Here is a 26,935-nt window from a genome sequence, read left to right on the forward strand (position 1 = left end):
ATGACGATACAGCGCATGCGTGAAAATGACAGCTCCCAGCATTTCCAAAACCAGGCCCTTTAGGGGAAGAGGATGCTCCAAATGCACTGCTTCCAAGCTGCAAGTTTACTTCTCCTTGGATTTCTTTGAGAGCATCCAAATCTGTACAGATTTCCTATTTCTGGACTGCAACTTCCAGCAATATTCCAGATAGATAAGATATATAGATTAGATTGAGATAGATAGTAGGTAGATAGATCAATTAAGAGGAGTGCTGGGAGTTGCAGTCCAAGAATAAGTAGAGAAGGAAGAAAGAAGAGAAAGAAAAGGGGAGGGGAAGGAAAGAGGTAGGGAAGGAAGGAAGGAAGGAAGGGAGAAGGAATAAAAAAAGGGAAGGAGAGAAAGAAGGAGAGAAAGAGGGAAGGAAGGTTGGCCACAGCAGCATGTGGTGGGTACAGCTAGTAATAATAATAAACTGCTAGGTAGAACTTGGGCCGACCAAGGGCAAGATGGATGGATGGCATCCTTGAAGTGACTGGACTGACCTTGAAGGAGCTGGGGGTGGTGACGGTCGACAGGGAGCTCTGGCGTGGGCTGGTCCATGAGGTCACGAAGAGTCAGAGACGACTGAACGAATGAACAACAACAACAAGGTAGAACTAGGTTTGTGCATGCCATTTTATCACACCCGCCTTGCCTCTTGTCTTCCCAGAGTGTTTTACCGGTGTGGATGCTGTGATCTTATACGACGACTCTAATAGCATTCGTGATGATAATCATGACTTCCGCAACATGCAAGACTTCATCTTGAATCTAATACATTCTGTGCGGGAAAAGGATGTACAGGTTGGAGAAATGTAAAAATACTGTGGGAATACAGAAGGGCGATGGTGACAGTAACTGGCTAATGGGTAGTGTTTGTGGATATACTATTTTCAACCCAAAATAGACTTGATAATTGATGTGTGTGTGTGTGTGCTGTCACACACTGGGCCTGTAGCAATTGTCTTTTAACAGGACATGCTCTCTATATGCCCAGCGGGACACCGGGGTGCCTCAGCTGAGAGGCCCTATGAATTTCCCTATACAAAGTCTTTAGAACAGTGTTTCTCAACCTTTCTAATGCTGCGACCCCTTAATGCAGTTCCCTCATATTGTGGTGACCCCCAACCATAACATTATTTTCTTTGCTACTTCATAACTGCAATTTTGCTACTGCTTTGAATTGTAGTGTAAATATCAGATATGCAGGATGTATTTTCATTCACTGGACCAAATTTGGCACAAATACCCGATACGTCCAAATTTTAATACGGGGGGAGTGGGGGTTGGAGGAATTGATTTTGTCATTTGGGAGTTGTAGTTTCTGGGATTTATAGTTCACCTATAATCAAAGAGTATTCTGAACTCCACCAACAATAGAATTGAATCAAACTTGGCACAAAGAACTCCCATGACCAACAGATAATACTGGAAGGCCTTGATGGGCAATTGAGTTTTGGAGTTGTAGTTCACCTACATCCAGAGAGCACTGTGGCTTCAAACAATGATGGATCTGGACCAAACTTGGCATGAATACTCAATATGCCCAAATGGTGGAGTTCGGGGGAAATAGACCTTGACATTTGGGAGTTGTGGTTGCTGGGATTTATAGTTCATCTACAATCAAAGGAAATTCTGAACCCCATCAACAATAGATTTGGGCCAAACTTCCCAAACAGAACCCTCACGACCAACAGAAAATACTGTGTTGTCTGATGGTCTTTGGTGACCCCTCTGACATCCCCTCACGACCCCCTCAGGGGTCCCGACCCCCAGGTTGAGAAACACTGCTTTAGAAGCTTAGAAAGTTTAACAAAGTTGTTTATTAGTTCTTGGATCTTCAACAAATCAATCAAACAATTCTTAGATCTTCAACAAGTCAATCAAATACTTCTTAACTTGCCCACAATGGACAGGCAACTTGCTTCATGAACTGTTTCATCCTGTAGTTAGGTTTCAAACTGAAAGACTGAACTAAAAGGTTCCCTTTCCCTCCAAAAACCCTGGGGAAAGGGGCGGATCTAAAAGCTCCAATGATGATAGACAGGTTGCTGGCCCTATAACTGCAGCCTGGAGGGAGCTACCTAATTGCAAAATGCATGGCTAAAATAAACACATGCAAACTAACCATGTATAGAAAGGAAATTTAAGCTTCTGGCACAGCTGTGCCAGCACAATAGACTTGATAATTGATGTGTGCGTGTACCCTTTGTCGCCTTTCAACTTATGGCCATCCAATGTATCTCATAGGGTTTTCTTAGGGAGCATCTACATCAGGCATGGGCAAACTTCGGCCCTCCAACTCCCACAATTCCTTACAGCCTCAGGCCTTTTCCTTTTCCTCCCTCAACCGCTTATGGTGAGGAAAGGGACTGAGGCTGTTAGGAATCCAAAACGGTTCTACTTTCAGGGATTTCAAATTGCTGACCTCTACATCAGATAGCCTGTCAAGATTTTGGCTAGATGGAGCATGGCAATTTCCCTTAATCTTTATAAATAAAAATGTAATTTTCATTTGTGAGATTAACATAACTCAAAAACCACTGGGCAAATGGACACCAAATTTGGACACAATACATCTATCAGGCCAATGAGTGACCATCACTCATAAAAACACTGAAAAACACAATGGAAGAGACTGAAAAAACCAAAAAATTAAAAATACATTACAACACAAGGGCAAAACCACATATATACACATATGCACAAATATATACACTAGACCTGATCAATCCATGGTTCTAAATGGTTCTAAAGTACTTACAAAACTAAAGTTCTGTTGGTGAAAATTTCAGAACTCTAACAAAACTTTCAAAATTTAATTATTATTTCATTATTGGTGATTTTTATGATAGAACCAATTAAAAACTGCCATTTATAATGAAATTTTGAGAGTTTTGTTAGAGTTCTGAAATTTTCACCACCAGAACTTTAGTTTTGTAAGTACTTTAGAACCATTTAGAGCTATGGATTGACCAGGCCTAATATACACACATATACACATATATGCACACAGAAAATATGCATACACATACATATACACATATATGCACAGAGACTGGGCCACAGCAACGTGTGGCAGGGGACAACTAGTAGATAAATAAATAATCTATACTGATCATGTCACTGTGATCTATATTCCTCACTGTATTAGATAAGATGGATATGTAATTGATGGTTGTGTCACTCATTTTTTCCCCTTTTCATTCTCCATCCAGTTTGCTGTGGTCCAGTACTCTACTGAATATCACCTTATTTTTGATTTTGCTAAGTATAACGAAAGTAGAGACCAGGTCAACGATACTATCCGTAATTTCCAACGTTACAAAGGAGAAACCTTCACCCCCTCGGCCATCCGCTTTGTAGCGTGAGTAGTACCAGAGTAATGGGGACAGGGATCTGGGGCTGGATCTACACTGCCATATAATCCAGTTTCTGGATCCAGATTATCTGCTTTGAACTGGATTATATGAGTCTACACTGGGCTGTGATGCAGCTAGTTAGTAGCCAGCTGCATTAAATCACTACTGACCGAGAGGTCATGAGTTTGAAGTCAGCCTGGCTTGGAGTGAGCTCCTGACAGTTAATAGTCTAGCTCGCTGATGACCTATGCAGCCAAAAGGCCAGTTGGCTCGCAACAGAATCTCCTGCAGCAGAGCCTGTGGTTACTTAATGAAATTTTCAGAGACTTGTTTCCTGTTGAAATATTAAGAATTCATTACCTGAAGAAGGTGTTTTCATCACCAACACCGAAACAAGGAACTACACCCGGGATACCTTGTTGTAACCTGGTCATTGTGTAGAACTCTTCTCTTACACAGCCTTAGATGCCACAAATAGTCCTTCGAAAACATCTACAAGTGACTCTTTATCAGACAGATTGGACTATTATGTTTACCTAAATGAATCTGGACATTTATCCATGACTAAGAAAAGTTGTTCCTTTGTATTGTTTTTATAAGTAATAAACCTGTCATATGACATCGTATTTGAAGTTTCAACAACAATAACATAATCAAGGAACATGAAAGGCACTGCAGACTACTTCAACCAGAGAAATCAGCCATAGCAGAGCACCTGATGAACCAGCCTGGACACAGCATATTATTTGAGAACAGCATATTATTTGCCTGGGGCAATCTTTTGTTGAGAGGTGATTAGGTGGACCTGGACACAGCATATAATTTGAGAACAACAGAAATGCTGGATCACTCTAACAACCACCATGTCAGGCTGCACAGAGAAGCCATTGAAATCCACAAGCATGTGGACAATTTCAACAGAAAGGAGGAAACCATGAAAATGAACAAAATCTGGCTACCAGTATTAAAGAACTCTAAAATTACAACAGCACAATAACAGGGAGGAAACAAACAAGGACATCTAATCACCTCTCAACAAAAGTTTGCTCCAGGCACTGTCAGGCCATTATATTCTAATCAAGATGGTCAGTTGAAACATTCACACCTAGCTCCAGCAGACAAGAGTCCTTTGTCTCACCCTGGTCATTCCACAGATATACTGTATAAACCCTTTTTCCTAGTTCCAAAACACCTCACTACCTCTGAGGATGCTTGCCATAGATGCAGGCGAAACGTCATGAGAGAATGCCTCTAGACCATGGCCATATAGCCCGAAAAAACCTACAACAACCCAATAACATAATACTTTGTGTATCTTAGTAATAGATATCTGTGTTCTATATATGCAGTGAGTTAGTAGCCAGCTGCATTAAATCATTACTGACCAAGGTCATGAGTTTGAAGTCTGTCCTGGTCGGAGTGACCATTAATAGTCTAGCTTGCTGTTGACCTATGCAGCCCAAAAGCCAGTTGCATCTGTCAAGTAGGAAATTTAGGAGGCTAATTTAACAAATTCACAACACCGTAAAACCTTCCAGCAGTGTGCGTAAGATTGAAGAAGTACTCCAGAAAGAAATCAGTGTCACAAGTGGACAGTGAAGTGACAGCTCCCCATGGCCGGAATCGAGCATACCCTCATGAAGCCGGAAGGCTGGAATGTTAAATTGCCTCTGAGTCTGTCTATATATGTTGTATGTGTAATGGCATTGAATGTTTGCCATGTATATGTGCACTGTAATCCACCCTGAATCCCCTGTGGGGTGAGAAGGGCGGAATATAAATACTATAAATATATTTATTTATTTGTTTGTTTGTTTGTTTATTTACACTATTTGTATCCTGCCCATATCAGCTCAAAGGTGACTCAGAGTTCCTTGGTGGGGCCATAAGTCTACCCCCAAATAAATACATACATACATAAACAAATTTAATTCAGTTCAAAGCAGAGAATCTGGATTAAGAAACTGGATTATATGGCAATGTCAATGGGGCTGGGATCCCCTTTCCTTCCCTAAACGTGTTAGGCCTGAGCCAATTGTTTGTTGACAATTTTGCAGGGAAGAGGTCTTCACCCCTCAACGTGGCATGCGACCTGACAGCAAGAAAATCCTCATCGTCCTGACTGATGGCAAATCCAATGACAGAAAAACTACATTTGAAACAGCAAATGCGGCCGCTGATAGAAAAAATATCACCCGTTATGCCATTGGGGTATGGCTGACGGGCTGGCATGGGGTTTTGTAGGATTTTATCTGCATTTTTTGACTTATACTTCATCTTTTCTCCAAAGTTGGGATTCCAGGTGTAGAAGATAAAGCAGGCATGGGCAAACTTCAGCCCTCCAGGTGTTTTGGATTTCAACTCCCACAAATCCTAACAGCCTATTGGCTGTTGAAGTCCAAAACACATAAAGAGAGGGCCAAAGTTTGCCCATGCCCGGGATAGACACTGCAATGGTGGAACTACCAAAAAACTCTCTATAAAGTGGGGGACCCACAAGTCAGTAGAGAAAATTATGGTCTAGATTTGTCTTTAATCAAAGAGTGTTCCTTAGCCCAGGCATGGGCAAACTTTGGTCCTCCAGGTGTATTAGTCTACAACTCCCACAATTCATAACAGCCGGTAGGAATTGTGGAAGTTGTAGTCCAAAACACCAAAATTTACCCATTCCTGCCTTAGCCTCATCATAAATGCAAAGCACCCACCTTTTTCATGAGTCAAGAGGAACAGAGGATTGTTGTGAGTTTTCTGAGCTGTATGGCCATGTTCCTGAAGCATTCTCTCCTGACGTTTGGCCTGCATCTATGGCAAGCATCCTCAGAGGTAGTGAGGTCACCTCACTACCTCTGAGGATGCTTGCCATAGATGCAGGCAAAACGTCAGGAGAGAATGCCTCTAGAACATGGCCATATAGCCCAAAAAACCTACAACAACCCAGTGATTCCGGCCACGAAAGCCTTTGACAATAGCATTGAATGGCCTTGCAGTTTTCAAGGTCTGGCTTCTTATTGCCTGGGGGAATCCTTTGTTGGGAGGTGATCAAGAGGAACATTTTTTTTACTTTTGGGAGTTACAGTTTTAAAAGGTTTATTGGCCCCTTCTACCATTTCCCCCTGACTTGAGGCCTTCTAGATATCATGGACTTTTATTTTTGTAGTGTTAGGAGCGACTTGAGAAACTGGAATGATAGAATTGGCCGTCCACAAGGACGTTGCCCAGGGGACTACAACCACCAATATTCCCAGCCAGTCTGGCCTGGCCCAGAATACTAACACGGAGAAAGCTGTCCTAGGGTGCACCTTCCCTGTAGAATTAATGCTATCTCTGTTGTGTGTTTCAGGTGGGTCAGGCATTCAGCCAAAATAAAGATGAGCTGTATAAAATTGCCTCCGCAAGAGAGAATGTTTTCCATGCAGATAATTTCAATACGCTTCACACACTTCAAAGAGAGCTGCAAAACAAGGTTTTTGGCATTGAAGGTTTGAAACTGAACTTTTTCTGCTTATTTGTCTTCAAATAACTTCTGGAATTTTTTTTAAAATCTTTACTAATAGGATAATCTAGCTAACTTGAATTTGATGCACATAATATCCTGGTTTCATAAATAATGCTGGTGGTGGGAAATATAGTAAGATGTCATGGTTACAAAAAATATATAATTTTTAATTAGGAAATTTCCAATATATTAAAAGACAAAAGACAGCTGAGTTACCTGTATGCCATTACATTAATGCTTGTAAATATCACTTGTTCAAAGTGTTGACTTCTAACAAGGTCATGCTTTTCTTGACTAGTGGTTTTCAAACTGTGAGAGCCGTTCAGCAGTGGAACTCTCTGCCCCGGAGTGTGGTGGAGGCTCCTTCTCTGGAAGCTTTTAAACAGAGGCTGGATGGCCATCTGTCAGGGGTGATTTGAATGTAATATTCCTGCTTCTTGGCAGGGGGTTGGACTGGATGGCCCATGAGGTCTCTTCCAACTCTTTGATTCTATGATTCTATGATTCTAGGTGGTTTCCATATGTTCATAGAGATTCACATTTGCCAAACAGATGTGACATCATTTTTACCTTTTCAATAAGGTTATGGCACACTTATTTCCAATAGGTTATGGAATTTCCAGTATTTTGCACATTTATTATGCTGTGGCATGCTCTTTCAGGTTTTGAAACTATTATTATTATTATTATTATTATTATTATTATTATTATTATTATTATCGGGACTGTGGCGCAGCTGTCTGAGTGTCAGCTGCATTAAGATCATTTCTGATCAAAAGGTCATAGAATCATAGAATCAAAGAGTTGGAAGAGACCTCATGGGCCATCCAGTCCAACCCCCTGCCAAGAAGCAGGAATATTGCATTCAAATCACCCCTGATAGATAGCCATCCAGCCTCTGTTTAAAAGCTTCCAAAAAAGGAGCCTCCAACACACTCCGGGGCAGAAAGTTCCACTGCTGAACGGCTCTCACAGTCAGGAAGTTCTTCCTCATGTTCATGAGTTCGAAGCTAGCCCGGGTCGGAGTAAGCTTCCAACCAATTGTTTAGCTTGTTGTCGACCTTTGCAACCCGAAAGACAGTTGCATCTGTCAAGTAGGAAAATTAGGTACCACCTATGTGTGGGGAGGCTAATTTAACTAATTTACGAGGCCATAAAAAAGACTCTTGCAAAGCACTGCAGCAAAAGCATGCGGGGAATGCGGAAGTACTTCATCAGTGTCACAGATGGACGATGAAAGCGACAGCTCCCCTGGCGGCCAGAAAAAGTTAAATAGCCTCCAACTGTCTGTCTATATCTGTTGTGTGTCTTTGGCATTGAATGTTTGCCATATATGTGTACATTGTAATCTGCCCTGAGTCCCCTGCGGGGTGAGAAGGGCGGAATAGAAATACTGTAAATAAATAAATGTAAATAAATATTATTATTATTATTATTATTATTCCGCTTTTCTTCCAAGGGTGAGACTCAAAGAAATTTCCTAATACAAAGCACAAAAACATCCCACCAACTCAAGCAAATAAACAATAAACCAACACATTATAAAACAAATTACAAATACCAAATAATATAAGCATAATAAATAACAACAATTATTACTAAAATTATTTATTTACTGTATTTGTATACTGCCTTTCTCAGCTTTTCTGCAACTCCAGGCAATTTTTCAGCGACTCAAGGCTGAAAACTGACGTTATCCCTGAAACCTTTTACTAAAATCTCAAAGCTCCAAGTCTTAAGGGTTGTCAGGGAAGGCCTGCTTCCAAAGAAAGGTTTTAACCTGGGAGTGAAAGACCAGTAACAAAGGGGCCAAACTCACCTCTTTGGCAGGGAGTTCCAGAGCCACGGGGCCACCACCGAAAAGGCCCTCTCTCTCATTCCCACCAGCCATACTTGTGACAGTGGTGGGACTGAGAGAAGGGCCTCTCCTGATGATTTCAGGGTTCGTGTGGGCTGAAAGGAGGATTCCCTTCTCAGCCTTAATAACAGCATTTTTCTTCTCTGAAAAGGAACCTCAGGAAATGTAACCTTCAGCTCGTTCCAGAAAGAATTTTCACAAGGCGGATTCAGCACTCTTCTCACTGCGGTGAGTAGGAAAACTTATCCATGCATTTATGACTTTCAGTCTGCTTTTCTCTCTCATGATGGTCTTAGTAGAGAGACACTGTTGGAAATAGCAACCTTCAAAGTATACAGATACATTGCTTATCAATCCAGTTACAGATAGGGTTGAAGTAGTTTCTCTGTGCATTGTATCACACCAGATGCAAAAGAGCTCTCATCCTTGGTTTTAATAAACCTTGGTTATTAGGGTTAAGAGATTTTGGCAGCTGTAGTACAAGAAAAAATATTTTCCAACTTTGGTCAAAGGTTTCTAAGCTTTGATATAAGGGAAGGAACAAAATGCAAATCATCAGTCCTCATATGGTTGTCCCTCTTTGCTGTGCTTTCCTTCTCCTTCTCAGGAGCATGTGGTGTCTGGAACTGTTGGCACTTATGAATGGTCTGGGGGTCTGGAGGAAGAGCTTTTGACAGGCCCTCCCCAAATCAACTTCATGAATGTGTCGGATAAAAGCTCCTTGTACTCCTACCTGGGTGAGTGAGGCAGCAGGGAGCCTTTTCATTTCAACGTGCATTTGGGACCAAGGATCCATACCTGACAACTGTAATTTTCTTTTTCCTGGTCTCCCACAGGTTATTCCATGGCTCTGGTTCATTGTGGCCAAAAGATGTTCTACATAGTTGGGGCACCACGATATGAACACATTGGAAAAGTGTTTGCCTTTGAAAAACAAAGCAGGATGTTAGTGGGGAATGTTGGGGGTGATCAGGTAAGAGGAGAAACTGGGATGAATCTCAACCTTTAATTCATTTCTTTTTGGAGGTGAAGAACCTAGAGGTTTTGCTTTAAAAGAAATAGATGATGTGAAATGCTTTAAGTCTATACAGAAATAATATAGCTAGACTTCTGCGAAAAACTTTGACTTCAGATATCTATAAAAGAGGTTGAAGAAATTAAAGTGAACATAAGAACAGTATAGGGAAGCTGATGAGGAAACACAACATACAAACAATCTACAAACCCACCAAGAAAATCCAACAAATGCTACGTTCAGCAAAGGACTAGAGGGATCCTCTCACCTCTGCAGGAGTCTACCGTATACCATGCAGCTGTGGGCAAGTCTACATAGGGACCACCAAATGCAGCAGCATTGCCCAAACATGAATCAAGGAACATGAAAGGCACTGCAGACTACTTCAACCAGAGAAGTCAGCCATACCAGAGCACCTGATGTATCTGTGATTTCTAATGTACTGTGTCGGCACCTGATGGTTGCATATTGTAAGCTGTCCTGAGTCCCTTTTCAGAGGTGAGAAGGATGGGATATAAATGCTCTAAATAAATAAATAAAGGATTCCCCCAGGCAGGATGCAGCCAGGCTTTGAAGCTGCAAGGTCATTCAATTCTAATCAAGCTGGCCAGTTGCGACATTCACACTTGCCTTAAACAGACAAGACTTCTTTCTCCCACCCTGAGCATTCCACAGATATATAAAACCCACTTGCATAGTTTCCAACACACCTCACAACCTCTGAGGATGCCTGCCATAGATGTAGACGAAACGTCAGGAGAGAATGCTTCTAGAAAATGGCCATGCAACCCGGAAAACTCACAGCAACCCATAAAAACAGGGTCAAGTTGAAGAAAACTGCACTTCAATTTAGAGCATAATTGAAGCCCATAATGATTTCAGTTGCAAAATACGTACAAAACAGTTTGAACTTTGTTTCAAAACCATGAGTTGTGATAACAGCTAGAAATAAGATACAAAGAACAGAGCATAAACTGAAAACAGTAGCAGTTTTTTGTTACTTGATGTATTCCTTATTTGGTGAGCTGGTCGCCAGAGATTTATTTGGTTTTTATTTCTATTCATTGTTCTTCTTGTATGTTGTTGTCTCTTTTCAGATTGGTTCTTACTTTGGTGCTGAGCTCTCTGTTGTGGACCTTAATGGGAATGGACAAACTGATCTCATTCTGATTGGGGTTCCCTTTTACTACAATGGGGCACAAGGAGGGCTCGTCGAGGTCTGCACCATTAATGAGATGGTGAGGAAAACACTTTGATAAAAAGAAAACTAGTTCTCTCAACCCAGGATGGGAGGCATGCAAACTGCTAGATGTGGCTGAACTATAGTTCCCAGTATTCGTCACCATTGGCTGTGTTGACTAGAGCTGTTGGGAGCTGCAGTCCAGCAACATCTATATGATTCCCATCCCTGCGCCAAACACCTTTGCTTTCTTCCAATGCAGTCAAAGATTTGGTCCCATTGCCAGGAGCATAGAAGGAAAATCTGCAGTGTTTCTCAACCTTCCTAATGCCATGACCCCTTAATACAGTTCCTCATGTTGGTGACCCCCAACCATAAAATTATTTTAATTGGCACGTCATAACTGTAATTTTGCCACTGTTATGAATCATAATGTAAATATCTGATATGCAGGATGTACTTTCATTCACTAGACCAAATTTGGCACAAATACCCGATACACCCAAATTTGAATCCTGGTGGGGGTGGGGGTGGGGGGATTGATTTTGTCATTTGGGAGTTGTAGTTGCTGGGATTTATAGTTAACTTAAAAAGAGCATTCTTAACTCCACCAATGATGGAATTGAACCAAACTTGCCATGCAGAACTCCCATGACGAACAGAAAATACTGGAAGAATTTGTGGGCATTGACCTTGAATTTGGGAGTTGTAGTTCATCTACATCCAGAGAGCACTGTGGATTCAGACAATGGTGGATCTGGACCAAACTTGGCACGGATACTCAAAATGCTGAATTGTGAGCACTGATGGAGTTTGAGGAAAATAGACCTTGACATTTGGGAGCTGTAGTTGCTGGTATTTATAGTTCACCTATAATCAAAGAGCATTCTGAACCTCACCAATTTTAGAATTAGGCCAAACTTCCCACACAGAACCCCCATGACCAACAGAAAATATTGTGTTTTATGATGGTCCTTGGTGACCTCTCCAGGGTTCCCGACCCCCAGGTTGAGAAACGTTGATCTACTGCCATGCCCAAGGCTCTTCTAGGTGTTTCTAAAGAAGCATACGTTCTTACAATATTGTTCCTTACGTTTTTCTGGGTTTAGATGGTCATTGTTACTTCCACATTCAGTCTTGTCACTATTGGGTTGGGCTGTTTGTAGTAATTTATTGAACAACACCAATAGTATGCTTGTGAAAAAGTGATGTTTTGCTTCTACACTGTGATTAAAGAACTTTTTAAAAAGAGGAAGCAGGAGAGAAGAATATATAAATTAGGTTCTAAGTGCTACTTCTTATTATAATTATTATAGTTATAGTTTAGTGGGTGTCATTTTACTGCTGAGTGTGTGAGCTGCCTTAACATTTGGTTATTATAAGATAGACGTATTTCACATACATGAAATTTATTTCAGGGTGGCCTTAGTCGCCTCCAGATCCTTCGTGGGCTTCCCGGCAATGCGTTTGGCAGGTTTGGGAGTGCACTTACCTCATTGGGGGACATTAACGGTGATGGCCTGGCTGATGTGGCAGTAGGCGCCCCCTTGGAGGATAAAGAACGTGGAGCCATTTATATCTTCCTGGGTGAAGTGGAGAAACTCAGGGATGTTCACAGCCAGGTAAGCCTAAGGGTCAATACAGGTGGAATGCAGTCCATGAGCATCTTCATTTATTGATTACACTAAAGCTGATTCTACACTCTTCATACAGTATAATGCGGTTTGGACCACATTGGATTGCATTATATGGTCAGTGTAGAGCAGCATGGGTAAACTTGGGCCCTCCAGGTGTTTTGGACTTCAACTCCCACAATTCCTAACAGCCTCTGGCCTTTTCCTTTCCCCCCTCAGCTGCTTAACCAGGCCTGAGGCTGTTAGGAATTGTGGGAGTTGAAGTCCAAACCACCAGGAGGGCCCAAGTTTGCCCATGCCTGGTGTAGAGCCATATAATGCAATTTGATTTATTGATTTATTCATTTGCAGTATTTATATTCCACCCTTCTCATCCCAAAGGGGACTCAGGGCAGATCACAATGCACACATACAAAAAAAAATTAAATTCCATTTTTAGACATGTAAGACAGACAGACAGATAGAGGTATTTTGACATTTCCAACTTTGGCACCTGGAGGCTATGCTCAATTCTGGCCACAGGGGACGCTGTTGCTTCATTCACGATGACATCAAGTCATTCTGATCATATTTCCTCCTTGTTCTTTGATCAGCATTTTTATAGTGTCGTAACATATCTCCCCACTTTAAGCAGTCCCTAATTTCTCTACTCACAGCTCAGATGTTTTCAAACTGCTTAGGTGGACAGTAAGCTAGGCTTAACAGTAGGGCTTGGGCTTTGAACTTGGCACCTTCTGGTTGACAGTGGTCAATTGCTGCTGGTGATTAACCAGCTGTGCTGCATTGGACTGCATTATATGGTTCTACACTGACCATAGAATGCAGTACACACTGCAATATATGGTCAGTATAGAACCAACCTCATCAAAACCATTGGTTGAAGAGCTAGCTGTGGATCTAAAGATGCATCTACATTGTAGAATTAATGCAATTTGACACCACTTTGTTATTTATTTATTTATTTATTTAGATCATTTGTACCCCATCCTATCTCAATCTCTGCAGAGGGACTCAGGGCAGCTAACAGGCCGGCACCCCATAGTGCCCACAACCAAAACAAATATATACAATTTAAATAACAATATAGCAATAAAACAGTATAAAACAATATAAAACAGTATAAAAAACAATCAAACAGTCAAAAGTCACCTTTTTACATCATCGTCCAAGGAGCAGTCAGTCAGTTCCATAAAAGCCGTCACGTCAGCAAGTCAACCTAATCTACAAAGGCCTGATCCCATAGCCAGGATTTCACTTGTTTCTGAAAGGTCAAGAGGGATGTAGCATATCTAATTTCACGTGGGAAGGAGTTCCACAGCTGAGGGGCCACCACAGAAAAGGCCCTGTCCCTTGTTCCCACCAAACGCGATTGTGATAACTGCCATGGCTCAATGCTGTGGAATCCTGGAAGTTGTAGTTTGGTGGTGCACTAAAGATGGCAAAAGACCATTAAAAACTCCTATAATTTCATCTTATGGAGCTAAAATGCCATCAAATTGCATTCATTATCAGATGCACGCTAGGCCAGCTTTCCCCATGTCGGTGCCCTCCAGATGTGCTCTGGGCCAGGCCAGACTGGCTGGAGATAATGCAGAAAATAGTCCAAGGCATCTAGAAGTCCTCAGATCTGTGGAAATGGTTAAGATATCCAGATCCAGAGATTCCAGCTCTGCTTTGAATGGATAGAAGCCAGTGACCCTATCTTAGAGCTGCCACTGCACATTGTGGAAAGTTTAAAACCATACCTCAAAGCAGTGGTTCTCAACCTGGGGTCCCCAGATGTTTTTGGCCTACAACTCCCAGAAATCCCAGCCAGTTTACCAGCTGTTAGGATTTCTGGGAGTTGAAGGCCAAAAACATCTGGGGACCCCAGGTTGAGACCACTGCCTCAAAGGGTTGTGGGGAAGCAAATGCAGCCCAGGGTGTAAACAGATCTTCTGCATGCAATAATGTCATTATGAATTCCTATTCTGGTCTGATTAAAGATTTGCTTTGTTGGGTGACAGTTTTAAAAACATTTCCTGGGGCAAACACAGGTGTAATGATCAAGGTCAAACTGCTTCTATATCAGTAACTCATTTTTTCTCTCTCCGTCTTATAGCGCATCTCTGCTGCCTCTTTCTCTCCTGTGCTCCAGTTTTTTGGACAGTCCATCCAGGGAAGGTTGGATCTAAGTGGAGATGAACTGACTGACTTGGCTGTTGGAGCGCTAGGAAGTGCAGTGATACTTCGGTAGGCATGGATGGCATGGCCATTGATTTGACTTGAGATAGGATTTTTCTTTTCCCCAGATGTTGCTACACTAGGCATGGGGAAACTTGGGCCCTCCAGGTGTTTTGGACTCCAACTCCCACCATTCCTAACAGCCTCAGGCTCCTTCCTTTTCCCTCTCAGCCGCGTAAGCGGCTGAGGGGGAAAAGGAAGGGACCTGAGGCTGTTAGGAATGGTGGGAGTTGGAGTCCAAAACACCTGGAGGGCCCAAGTTTGCCTATACCAGTGCTATACCCTTCAACTGTCTCCATTGGACAATTCTAATAAGTTCTGTGCCAGCCAACCTTTCTGTAAATGTCCTAGTCTCTCTTTTTTCTTCCCAGTTCCCATTTTTCCTTACTTCAGTTGCTGCAAACTGAGTTCAAAATGAAGAAGTAGTTGGCACACTATTAATGTGGAGAGGAGGGAATGAAATCTTGTCCTTCCCTGTAGACTTAAGCAGAAGCAAACTGCTGCAAGCCCCTTAAATATATGTGTGTATTTCCAAATTAATATCTTGCGCCATTGTAATCACGCTTCGATGTTGTTTGGCTATATGGCTATATGTGTCCCGGTTTTCAGCTGTGGAGTTTTGGAGGGCACATATTGCTATGAGATTATTGAAATCCTAATGCAATAACAACAACATCATTTTATTATGGTCCAAAGACCCTTATTATAGGTTTATTTATTTATTTATTTATTTATTTATTTATTGTGTCAGGAGAGAACCAAACAGTTGATTGCATTAAAAACAAACAAACAAACAAAACCCAAAGTTTGCAAAGTTGGTAGTTGATTAAATGTCATTTGACTAGTAACTGGCCACTTGGAGTGCCTCTGGTGTTGCTGTGAGAAGGTCCTCCATTGTGCATGTAGCAGGGCTCAGGTTGCATTGCAGCAGGTGGTCTGTAGTTTGCTCTTCTCCACACTCGCATGTGGTGGATTCCACTTTGTAGCCCCATTTCTTAAGGTTAGCTCTCCATCTCGTGGTGCCAGAGCGCAGTCTGTTCAGCGCCTTCCAAGCCGCCCAGTCTCCTGTGTGCCATAGGGGGAGTCCATCATTTGGTATCAGCCATTCATTGAGGTTCTGGGTTTGAGCCTGCCACTTTTCGACTCTTGCTTGCTGAGGTCTTCCAGCGAGTGTCTCTGTAGGTCTTAGAAAACTATTTCTTGATTTAAGTCATTAAGTTGTTGTAGGTGTAAAAGGTATGCAGGTAAATGAGATTCTAATGTCTAAATCCGATGAGGAATAACAGGATTGTGGTTTGATTGGTCAGGGACTTTAGGACAGATGCTAGATCGGAAAGGTCATATCTTTTGTCTCCTGCACTTCAGATCCAGGCCTGTTTTCACTGTCAACCTTTCACTGAGTTTCTCTCCTTCACTGATCCCCTTGGATGACCCTTCCTGTGGAAGTGGGAAGCATTTGGGTATCGGGCCTCGTGGAAACCTCAGTGTTTGCTTCACTTTGCAGCCCATGAGCCCAAAACAGAACAATGGTAAGACCCAATTTTTAAAAAAGTGTCGTCAAGTCCTCCCACTTGCCTCCAGAAATAATTTCCTTTTCTTTTGTGTGTACAATATTCTGTATACAATCCTTTTTCATAAACTTCAGTGGTTCTCAACCTGTGGGTCCCCAGGTGTTTTGGCCTACAACTTCCAGTAACCTCAGCCAGTTTACCAGCTGTTAGGATTTCTGGCGTTGGAGGCCAAAACATCTGGGGACCCACAGGTTGAGAACCACTGATATACTTGTTTGCTTGTTCACACTTAAGATTCTGTTTCATGCCTGTTTCATTTTCCTTTAAAACCCTTATTTCCCTTTTTTTCTGCTCTTATTTCTTAGTTTTACATTATTTTTCCTCATTTTACTTCAATTAAATGGTTGGAGATTTTGAAAAATGGAAATCTCCATAAACTTTTGGTGATTAGGTTGTTGTAGGTTTTTCGGGCTGTATGGCCATGTTCTAGAAGCATTCTCTCCTGATGATTCGCCTCCATCTATGGCAGGCATCCTCAGAGGTTGTGAGGTGATGTTATGATCTTTGGAAAGTCATGACTTTGTTAGAACTCACAACCTTTTGAAAATGATGCCACAACCTTTTGGGAAAATGGCATTAATGCAAGGCAATTAAGTTTATCAGCTGTCAAACTGATGTACCTACATATGTCTCTGAACTGTTAGGGATAAAGATATGCCAGTGCACAAAACAGAGTTTCAGAATTGTTCTTTTAGTTGCCCAAAAACATCTACTCTCCCTTAAAATATATTTGCCTTTAAATTATACTGCCAAGAGACAAAAATAAATAGACTTCTTTAAAAGTAACATAGTTGGTTTACTCACAAACTTCATGTATTTAGCATACAGGTACTTTGCATCACAATCCAGTTACAAATAGGATTTGAAGTAGTTTCTCTGTGTAAGTAACACAGCATCCTTCTTATAATCAACAGCCCATAATCTAAAGCATCTCTCTTTTCTGAGAGTCTAATTAAGTCTCTGTCTAGTCTGAAAGTCCAATGGAGTCTATACAGTATTCTGTTCCTATAGACTTCAATAGCATACTGTTTGTAATTGAGTTTTAAAGCATACTGTTCCTGCTGGCATCTGAAACAAACTGTTCTAAAATGGAGTCTGAGTCGTGAACAATCACAGTTCTGATCACAGGGTTTGCAGCCCCTCCTACAACAAAGAGTTAAAGAAAAACTGCAAACTGATATGCACATACAATACAGTAAGCATCTGAATTATGTACATAACAAATAACTAGTGGAGGCTTGAAGGAGGTTGCTATTTCCAACAGGAAGAACAGTTTTTAAACTGAAATTATAAAAGGACTATGTTTTATTGTGATATGTTTCTATTTGGTTTAGTTTTATTTTATTGCATTATGTTTTAACTCTGTGTTCTCTGGACTTGTCCCTTTGTCCCTTTGGGGAGATGGAGGCGGGGTATAAAAATAATGTTATTATTGTTGTTGTTATTATTATTATTATTTAAAACATTTATATCCTGTCCTTCTCTACCTCCATGGAGGGACTCAGAACAGCTTCCAGCAGCAAAGATTCAATGCTATACAATGTAATCACATTTTAAGACAACATACATAATAAATACATTATAAAATACATGTAAAATACAATTCGCCAAGTTAAAGACATCATCCAACTCAACCCAAAATTGTGGTCTAATAAAATCTTAGTCTTCACCAGTGCAATTCATCTAATCTGTGAATGCCTGATTCCATAGCCAGGATGATGGTCAGGAGGGAGGGGGCAGATCTAACCTCATTGGGGAGAGTTCCATAGCCAGGGGGCCACCACAGAGAAGGCCCTGCCTCTCGTCCCCACCTGTCCAAACATATCTTCCCCTACAAACCATCAAGGACTTTATGATCTTCCGGAGAGGCCCTGCTCTCGGTCCCACCACCTTTGCGAAGCCGAGAGCAGGGCCTCTCCGGAAGATCTTAAAGTCCTTGATGGTTTGTAGGGGAAGATACGTTTGGACAGGTAAACTTCACCCATTACTTCAGCCATTCCTGTTTGTCCTGCTCCTTGAATGTTCTTTTCTTTTTTAATAGATATTATGCGGGTAATCATCTCTTATGATGTCCAGTCTGATGCAGCAAAATCTATGCCACGTCTTACATTTGAGAATGAGAGCCCTACCATCAGCAAGAAAATCCGTCTTGGATTGACTACAATGTGTGTCAAGGAGTCCCTCCAGGCTCCGGTAGGGAATGGGTTTTATTTGATTTATCGTGTCAGGAGCAAATTGAGGGTACAATTATAATGTATTTAAAAACACAAAGTTAAAAAATTGGTATTATACTCAATGTCCTTTGACCAGAAGCTGGCCACGTGGAATGCCCCTGGTGTGGCTGTGAGAAGGTCCTCCATTGTGCATGTGGCAGGGCTCAGGCTGCATTGTAATAGGTGGTCTGTGGTCTGCTCTTCTCCACACTCACATGTTGTGGACTCTGATCCATGTGCTGATCCATGTGGAAACTTTTCCTTCTCCTTTAGGCCTGCCTGGATGACACTTTCTCTCCAGTTGTATTCAGGGCAAACTTCGATGGTAAAGAGTTAGCTGATACCACAAATCTACGTCCAGTCATCGACCCTGAAACTAACTTTTCTCCTGCAATCAAGGTGTTCATTTTTGTTGCTTCCTATCATGTTCATAACCTGGTACACTTGCAAAAAGTTATATTTGGGGGGGGGGGGGGGATGGGACCGCAATTCCCAAAAACCACCAACCACAATCTGTTGCTTCTGAGCAGATCCAGGTCTTGTCAGTCACTGGCCGATGGGACAATTGACTGTCCAATCATATGCATGCTAGTCTCAACTCTACAGAGAAGAAATAATAATAATAATAATAATAATAATAATAATAATACATCACACAGTTCTAAATGCTTGGGAAGTGTTCGACTTGTGATTTTGTGATACTGTGTCTTTGTGTCAGAATAATAATAATAATAATAATAATAATAATAATAATAATGGGTTGTTGTAGGTGTTTTCGGGTTATATGGCCATGTTCTAAAGGCATTTTCTCCTGACGTTTCGCCTGCATCTATGGCAAGCATCCTCACTACCTCTGAGGATGCTTGTCATAGATGCAGGCGAAACGCCAGGAGAAAATGCCTTTAGAACAATGCCATATAGCCTGAAAAAACCTACAACAACCCAGTGATTCTGGCCATGAAAGCCTTCGACAATAATAATAATAATAATAATAATAATAATAATAATAATATATTTATTATCTTCCTCTCCTTGCGACTCGGTTGCCTTGTGTTATTTAATCACAAAGTGACAAAAAGCAAAGAAGAAGAGACAGTCATCCTCACAGAGGACTAGAATACTTATGGAGATATTAACATAAAAGAAATTTAGAACACCATGGTTTTGTATACCCTTGAGTTGTATTCTTTTGATCCATCCTATTCACCATGTTGCTCTTTTTCATGTTGCAACACAAGGTTCCCTTCGAGCAAGACTGTGGCCCTGATGAGATTTGTGTGTCTGATCTTCGGGTCTCCTTCAACTTTTCGGGGTGAGCATCTCCTGTGAATCCTTCACAAGACATTGTTCTATTATACACTGCTATGACTTAGGATCTCTTGCAAAGATGCACCGCAGGGAAGAGGGAACCGTCCATTAGGCTTGTTCACGGATTCGAAGTGGTCGTTCCCTTTGACCAATCTGGCTTGTTCGGCTTAGTTGGATGGCCGTAACAGCAAGGGCCCAGCCGTCACGTTTTTTCATTTTTTACGAGACCACATGGCAGCCGATAACGGCTCTTCCTCCCCTATTTGGCATATGCGGCACTCAAAGAGGCTGCCGCGTGCTGTTTGCACATGGTTTCCCTGTGAGCTCTGCCTGTTGTGATAGAAGAATGATGTGACATGTCTTACGCAAGCTGTGTTTGCTTCCTTAACCCTGTTGCTGAAACCAAGGCTCCCTTGAAGGGAAAAAAAGCAAAGTGTACACATATATGGCAAACATTCAATGCCAATTTTTGACATACAAACATATACAGACACACACAGAGGCTATTTAACTTTTTCTGGCCGCCAGGGGAGCTGTCACTTTCATCGTCCATCTGCGACGCTGATGAAGCACTTCCGCATTCCCCGCATGCTTCCCTGCTGGAATGCTTTGCTGAAGTCTTCTTTATGGCCTCATAAATCAGTTAATTTAGCCTCCCCACACTTTAAGGTGGTACCTTATTTTCCTACTTGACAGATGCAACTATCTTTCGGGTTGCAAAGGTCGACAACAGGCTACACACAATTGGTTGGAAACCCACTCCAACCCGGGCTGGCTTCGAACTCATGACCTTTTGTTCAGAGTGATCTTAATGCTGCTGACACTCAGCCAGCTGCGCCAAAATCCTGGATGAAATATTCATCCCCATGAATATTTCAAGGAATTGTGGGGTTGGCTCTCTGCTGGTAAAAAAGCAGTACACAAGCTGCATATTGCACCCAGGTTCCTCTATGACATTATAGGACACCTTCAAAATGATTCCTTAACTCTTTGTTTGTTCTGGAATGCAGCCTGAGAGCTTCCCTTGGAGTCACATACATAAGAGATGCTGCAATACATTCTTAAGGTCACGTGCATCATCTTGTATTTTCAGTCACCTTGTGCTGAAAATGGAAACCTAGGACCCTTGTACACTACACATTTGTGGCACCATGATTCCATGTTAATTGCCATGTAAACATCCTACAGAATCTTGGGATATAGAGTTTGGAGGGGACCATTTAGAATTCTCAGTCAACTACATCCTAGGATGCAGTCATACCACTTAAAGTAGAATCATTTGGTCGTGTGCAATGGCCCCTGCCAACCAAGCAGTTCGAAAACATGCAACTGTGAGTAGATCAATAGGTATCACTCCAGCGGGAAGGTAACGGCATTCCATGCAGTCATGCTGGCCATATGATCTTGGAGGTGTCTATGGACAATCCCGGTTCTTTGGCTTAGAAATGAAGATGAGCACCAACCCCCAGAGTTGAACACGACTGGACTTAATGCCAGGGGAAAACCTTTACCTTTACCTAATGGCCCCTGGTGATCATTTCCCCCAAGTAGTATACAAGGAGGGCTTTACATAATATGCCTATCTCACAGAACTTGGAAACGGTTCTTTTTTTTGGCTATGCTGGGAATTCTGGAAGTTGTAGTTCAAAAAGTAACTTTACAAGATGCTGCTTTTCATACATGAACTCACCCAAGCAATTAATCATTAGAGGAATACTTTGCAATCTCTTCTTCATATCTTCTACACAGTAGACAGTGTTAATGCCTAATTTTCAGGTCTGGAAACGGAGAGAAGAGGCAAAGATTTGCTTGAGGTCCTGTTCCCGTGGCCCAAGGGTTGACTCAACATACAATCTCATTTCAGATCCAAAGGTCTTAATCTGAGTCCAGATTTCATACTAAATTTAACGGTGAAACTGGAAAATGTGGGAGAGACGGCATATGAACCAGGCCTTTCCTTTTACTACTCCCCAGTTTTGTCTTTTCAAGGAGTTTCAGTTCTTCAGGTGAGTTGAAGGAACAATTTGTAGGGGTTCAGTGTGGGGAAAAGAAAGATAGGAAGAGAGTGAAGGTTGGGAGATGTTGGGGATATAGGAATGCCTAGAAAGCTCTGGAGGCCTAGAGAATGAATTCACTTTAAATCCAGTTGCTGCCTCCTGTAGAATTCTGGGGTTTGTAGTTTATGGAGGAGCCTTGAACAGCATCACTAAACTACAAACCCCAGAATTCTGCAGAAGGCAGAAACTGGATTTAAAGTGGATTCATTCTCTACTGTGATGAATTTATAGGTCAGTGTTTCTCAACCTGGGGATTGGGACCCTTGGGGGGGGGGGGGGGTGTCAGAAGGAGGTTTCAGAGAAGTCGCATTATCTATCTATCATCTATCTATCTATCTATCTATCTATCTATCTATCTAATGGTCTTAGGAACCCCTTTGGCAGAGAAGGCTGAAGATCTCTCCTCCTGAATTTCTCTTCCTTTTTGGAAACAGATGGTGAAGCCTCCCATCAAAGCCCTACTTTTTTGTGATTAGCCAGCCTGTCATCCAAGGGAGGGCTGTTTCTGAGAATCCAGGCAGTGGAGGGGAGAGCAGGTATACTCAGCGCATGGCAGTATAGTGTGCATGTGTGGGTGAGGGAGAGCGTGCAAGGCTGGAGGGAGGCTCATGCCAGCAAGTCCCTTCAAAGCATGAGGGTTCTGTGTGAGAAGTTTAGCCCAATTTTGTTGGTGGTGGGGTTCAAGATACTCTGATTGTAGATGAACTATAAATCCCAGCAACTACAACTCTCAAATGTCAAGGTCTATTTCCCCCAAACTCCACCAGTGTTCACTTTTGGGCATATTGAGGATTCGTGCCAAGTTTAGTCCAGATCTATCATTATTTGAGTCCACAGTGCTCTCTGGATGGAGCTGAACTAGAACTCCAAACTCAAGGTCAATGGCCTCCAAACTCTTCCAGTATTTTCTGTTGGTCATGGGAGTTCTGTGTGCCAAGTTTGGTTCAATTCCATCATTGGTGTAGTTCAGAATGCTCTTTGATTGTAGGTGAACTATAAATCTCAGCAACTACACCTCCCAAATGTCAAGGTCTATTTTCCCCAAACTCCACAATGTGTTCACATTTGGGCATATTGAGTATTTTTGCCAAGTTTAGTCCAGATCTATCATTGTTTGAATCCACAGTGCTCTCTGGATGTAGCTGAATTAGTACTCTAAAACTCAAGGTCAATACCCACCAAACCCATCCAGTATTTTCTGTTGGTCATGGGAGTTCTGTGTGCCAAGTTTGGTTCAATTCCATCGTTGGTGTAGTTCAGAATGCTCTTTGATTGTGGGTGAACTTTGAGTCCCAGCAACTACAACTCCCAAATAACAAAATCAATTCCATCCCCCCAAGCCCCCCAGTATCCAAATTTGGGTGTATTGGGTATTTGTGCCAAATTTTGTCCAGTGAATGAAAATACATCCTGCATATCAGATATTTACATTACGATTCATAACAGTGGCAAAATTACAGTTATGAAGTAGCAACGAACATAATTTTATGGTTGGGGGTCCCTACAACATGAGGAATGGTATTAAGGGTTCACGGCATTAGGAAGGTTGAGAAACACTGGTCTAGGTTCTCCAGTACAACTCTGTAGTCAACTTACTGGAGGGAAGATATGAATCAAATCTGTGAATAATCAAGTCCGCAAGCGTCAAACTTGCAAGTGTGGAGGGCGGACTGTATTATTCATGGAAGAATGTTTTAGCAGGCAACCATTCGCTGCAATAAAATGTAAGAGAGACTTCACCTGTTTAAATCTGTTTGTTGATTTTCTCAGGTGATGTCTTTCATTAATTCTGAATAAATGGGTTTTTACTTCTCTCTGTCTCCCTTCAAGTCAAACTGGCGCCTGTCCCCGTCTTGCCAAATGCACGGACACCAAGGGAACTCATCCACCCACCACAGCTTCTGCAGTTTTAAACCCCCGGCTCTCAAGAGAGGCATTCAGGTAAGATGTGGAAGCACAGTGCTGGGAAAATGAATGTGAGAGTGAAATCAAAGTTATTGGCCATAACGAGAAAAGGAAGAGAAAGTGTGAAGAGTGGGCTTCAGAAATGTCATAATGGACTTATTTGTTCCTTTAAGGCTTTCCTCAAGTTTTCCTTTCGCTCTTCCGAAGGAAAGTCCTGGTATGACAAGTTTGCATCCGTCACCATTCAGGCCCACAGGTATGAGAAGACATTGTGAAATTTATCACACAAAACAAGCATTGCAGTGGAACTTTCACCTTTGGTCACAGCTCCTATTGCATGATCCTATTGCTATCCCATGATTCTCCTATCCTTAGCTATTAAAGCTTCCCGTCCCACAATATTCCCATCACCTGCTTTGGTGCAATGGGTCCCTTCTGCTACCAGCATGCCATCAGTCTACCACTTCATCACATTTACTAAATTCCACTGAGTGCTACACTTAAAATCCAGGAAGCCACTGTTCTCATCACATTTGTTTGGCTTCCAGTGTAGGACAAGAGCATTCTTTGCGTATTTTAAGCGTGGCCACCAGCATTCTTTTCAAACATTTCACTTACCACTTCATCACATTTCAAAATTCCACCAAGTCCTATACTTAAAATCTGGTAACCTGCTGTGTTCATCACATTAGGTTAGATTCTTTTCAAATGTTTCAGGAGGTGGTGGGGAAGTGGATTTTTGGGGAATGATCCAGATGAATGGCCAGTTCTGTAATGTAATGGCATTTATTGCTCTCAGGATTAAAATGAGATGTTTTCCCAATTTATGGGAGGGGACATTGTGGGAGGAGCCAAGATACCCTTGTTAGGGACAGTTCTGACCTACTTTAAATGCCATTATTATTATTGTTGTTGTTGTTGTTGTTGTTGTTGTTATTTGAAACACAACAAGATTAGTAAACAGCAAAGATCACTATGCTAGTTGTTGTATTGGATCACACGTCGGACAGTATGATTATGATTTTACTGACACAAAACATAGTATGACACAGCAAAGGAGATATATATCACAATTCAAACACTTCCCAAGCGTTTAGGACTATATGATGTATCTTTGAATAATGCATGCAGATCCAAGTAAGGTGGCCTTTGGCACTTGACTACTACTATTACTATTACTATTATTACTATTATTATTATTATTATTATTATTATTATTATGCCATGTCTCCATGCTTTGTAGTCCTGGGAGTTATAGTTTCCCAAGGTTCATACTCTTCCCTGGATGCATCTGCACTGGAGAATAAATAAAGTAGGGACCCATTTTAAATGCCATTATTATTATTATTATTATTATTATTATTATTATTATTATTATGACATGAATTCATGCTGTGCAGTCCTGGGAGTCATAGTTTTCCAAGGTCCATATCCTTCTCTTGGTACATTTACAGTATGGAATGAATGCCCTTGCATCCCACTTTAAATGTCATGGCTCTGTGCGATGGAGTCTTCCTTGGAGTTATAGTTTCCCAAGGTCCACACCCTTCTCTGGGTGCATCTTCACTGTGGAATGAATGCAGTTGGACCTTACTTTAAATGCCATGTCTCTATGATATGGACTTGGGAATTGCAACAGATTTTGTAATATGGATAGGCACACAGACTTTTATATAGAGGGATTTATATAGTTGGGTTTGTGGAAGGGGGTGTTAAATTCTGGAATTATGCAATTATGTTAAAAATCTTTTTTTTTAATTAAGGAACTACAGTAGTGCAGGAAAGCAGAATTATGAGGGAGTGTGGATGTGTGATTGCAGGACCATGGTTACCAAATACATCATGTATATCAAAGGTGTTCAATATGCATTCACTCTCAATGGTAATGCAACTGTAGTAGAATGAAAGAGTCCTGTAATACAGTCCAATGTATCTTCATTGTCCAATTTGGACTCTTCACTGTCTGATTTGGTGATCCTAACTCTTGTTTGTCTTCCAGTCAGAATGAGAATGATACACGTACCCTACATGACAATGAGGCCACAGGCTCCCTGCCTGTGCTACATCCAGTCAACATCATAGTTAAGGGGTAATTCTGCCCTTCGATCCCTTTCCTCCAAATTCTCAGAGGTGTTTGGCCAGTGTGCTGTGGTCCCCCGCCTCTTGACCGATGCCCACCCCTGAACTCATTTGTCCTCTCCCTTCTCCTCTAGGCTTCAGTCCACCACCTACCTGAATTTCTCTACAGAGATCCCACAAAGGAAAATCCTTACGCATGCCTATGTGGTAATATATAGCTGATTTATTCTTATCTACAGTCTCTCATCCTTGAATCCCATTATTCCATATTTCTCTTTTGCTCTTGTAGGTTCAAAACAAGGGCTCAAACTCCACCCCAGTCAATGTGACCTTTGAACTTCCCTTTGAGACAAAGTTGGGCTTCTTCTGGAATGTGACCCCAACTCACAGTTATGTGGTGAGTAGCCAATCTTGTGAGGAAGGATGTGGCAAAGTGTAGAGTGAGAGTGTCAACGTGACAGAATATAATCATAGAATTGGAAGGTTCCCCAAGTATCTTCTAGTTCAGGGTTGGACAATGTTAGGTTCCAAGGAGGCATGCAGCTCTCCAAGGATGTTGCTGTGTCACCTACAAAATCCCCAGATTAACCTCTTTTTGGTAAAAAATGCTGCTCCAGAAAGCTAGTAGAGGGTCTTCTACTGAAATATTGTTAAGTTTATGTTGGTTAAAATTGTAAATATTTTATTTTATTTTTTTGCACTACAAACAAAATATGTGCAGTGTGCATAGGAATTTGTTCTTTTCTCCCCCAGTAAGTTCACACAATATTCTCCATCCGTCTGCCACTGGCCCGACCCATTTGTCAAATTTTGAAATGCAATGTGGCCCCTGTAAATATAATATAAGATAAAGGTTTCCCCTTGACATTAAGTCTAGTCATGTCCAAATCTGGGGGATGGTGCTCATTTCCATTTCTAAGCCAAAGAGCCAGCATTGTCCATAGATGCCTCCAAGGTCATGTGGCCAGCATGACTGCATGGAGCACTGTTACCTTCTCACAGGTACCTATTGA

At 41.7% G+C, this 26,935-nt stretch overlaps 1 protein-coding gene across 1 annotated transcript; it reads left to right on the plus strand.

The window, feature by feature from the left end:
- On the plus strand, positions 1-26,382 carry LOC132779359 (integrin alpha-M-like). The gene is made up of 21 exons (XM_067469609.1): positions 1-19; positions 692-825; positions 3,240-3,388; positions 5,441-5,594; positions 6,724-6,862; positions 8,889-8,965; positions 9,345-9,474; positions 9,574-9,710; positions 10,850-10,990; positions 12,351-12,554; positions 14,668-14,798; positions 16,155-16,318; positions 18,402-18,553; positions 18,847-18,972; positions 19,812-19,885; positions 21,746-21,887; positions 23,769-23,879; positions 24,017-24,099; positions 25,843-25,932; positions 26,057-26,129; positions 26,212-26,382. The coding sequence occupies exons 1-21, from the start codon at positions 1-3 to the stop codon at positions 26,359-26,361; spliced, it is 2,580 nt and encodes an 859-aa protein (XP_067325710.1). The 3' UTR covers positions 26,362-26,382.
- The last annotated feature ends 553 nt before the right edge of the window (positions 26,383-26,935 follow it).

This window comes from Anolis sagrei, chromosome 6 (genome assembly GCF_037176765.1).
Source record: "Anolis sagrei isolate rAnoSag1 chromosome 6, rAnoSag1.mat, whole genome shotgun sequence".
NCBI classification, from domain to species: Eukaryota; Metazoa; Chordata; class Lepidosauria; order Squamata; family Dactyloidae; genus Anolis; species Anolis sagrei.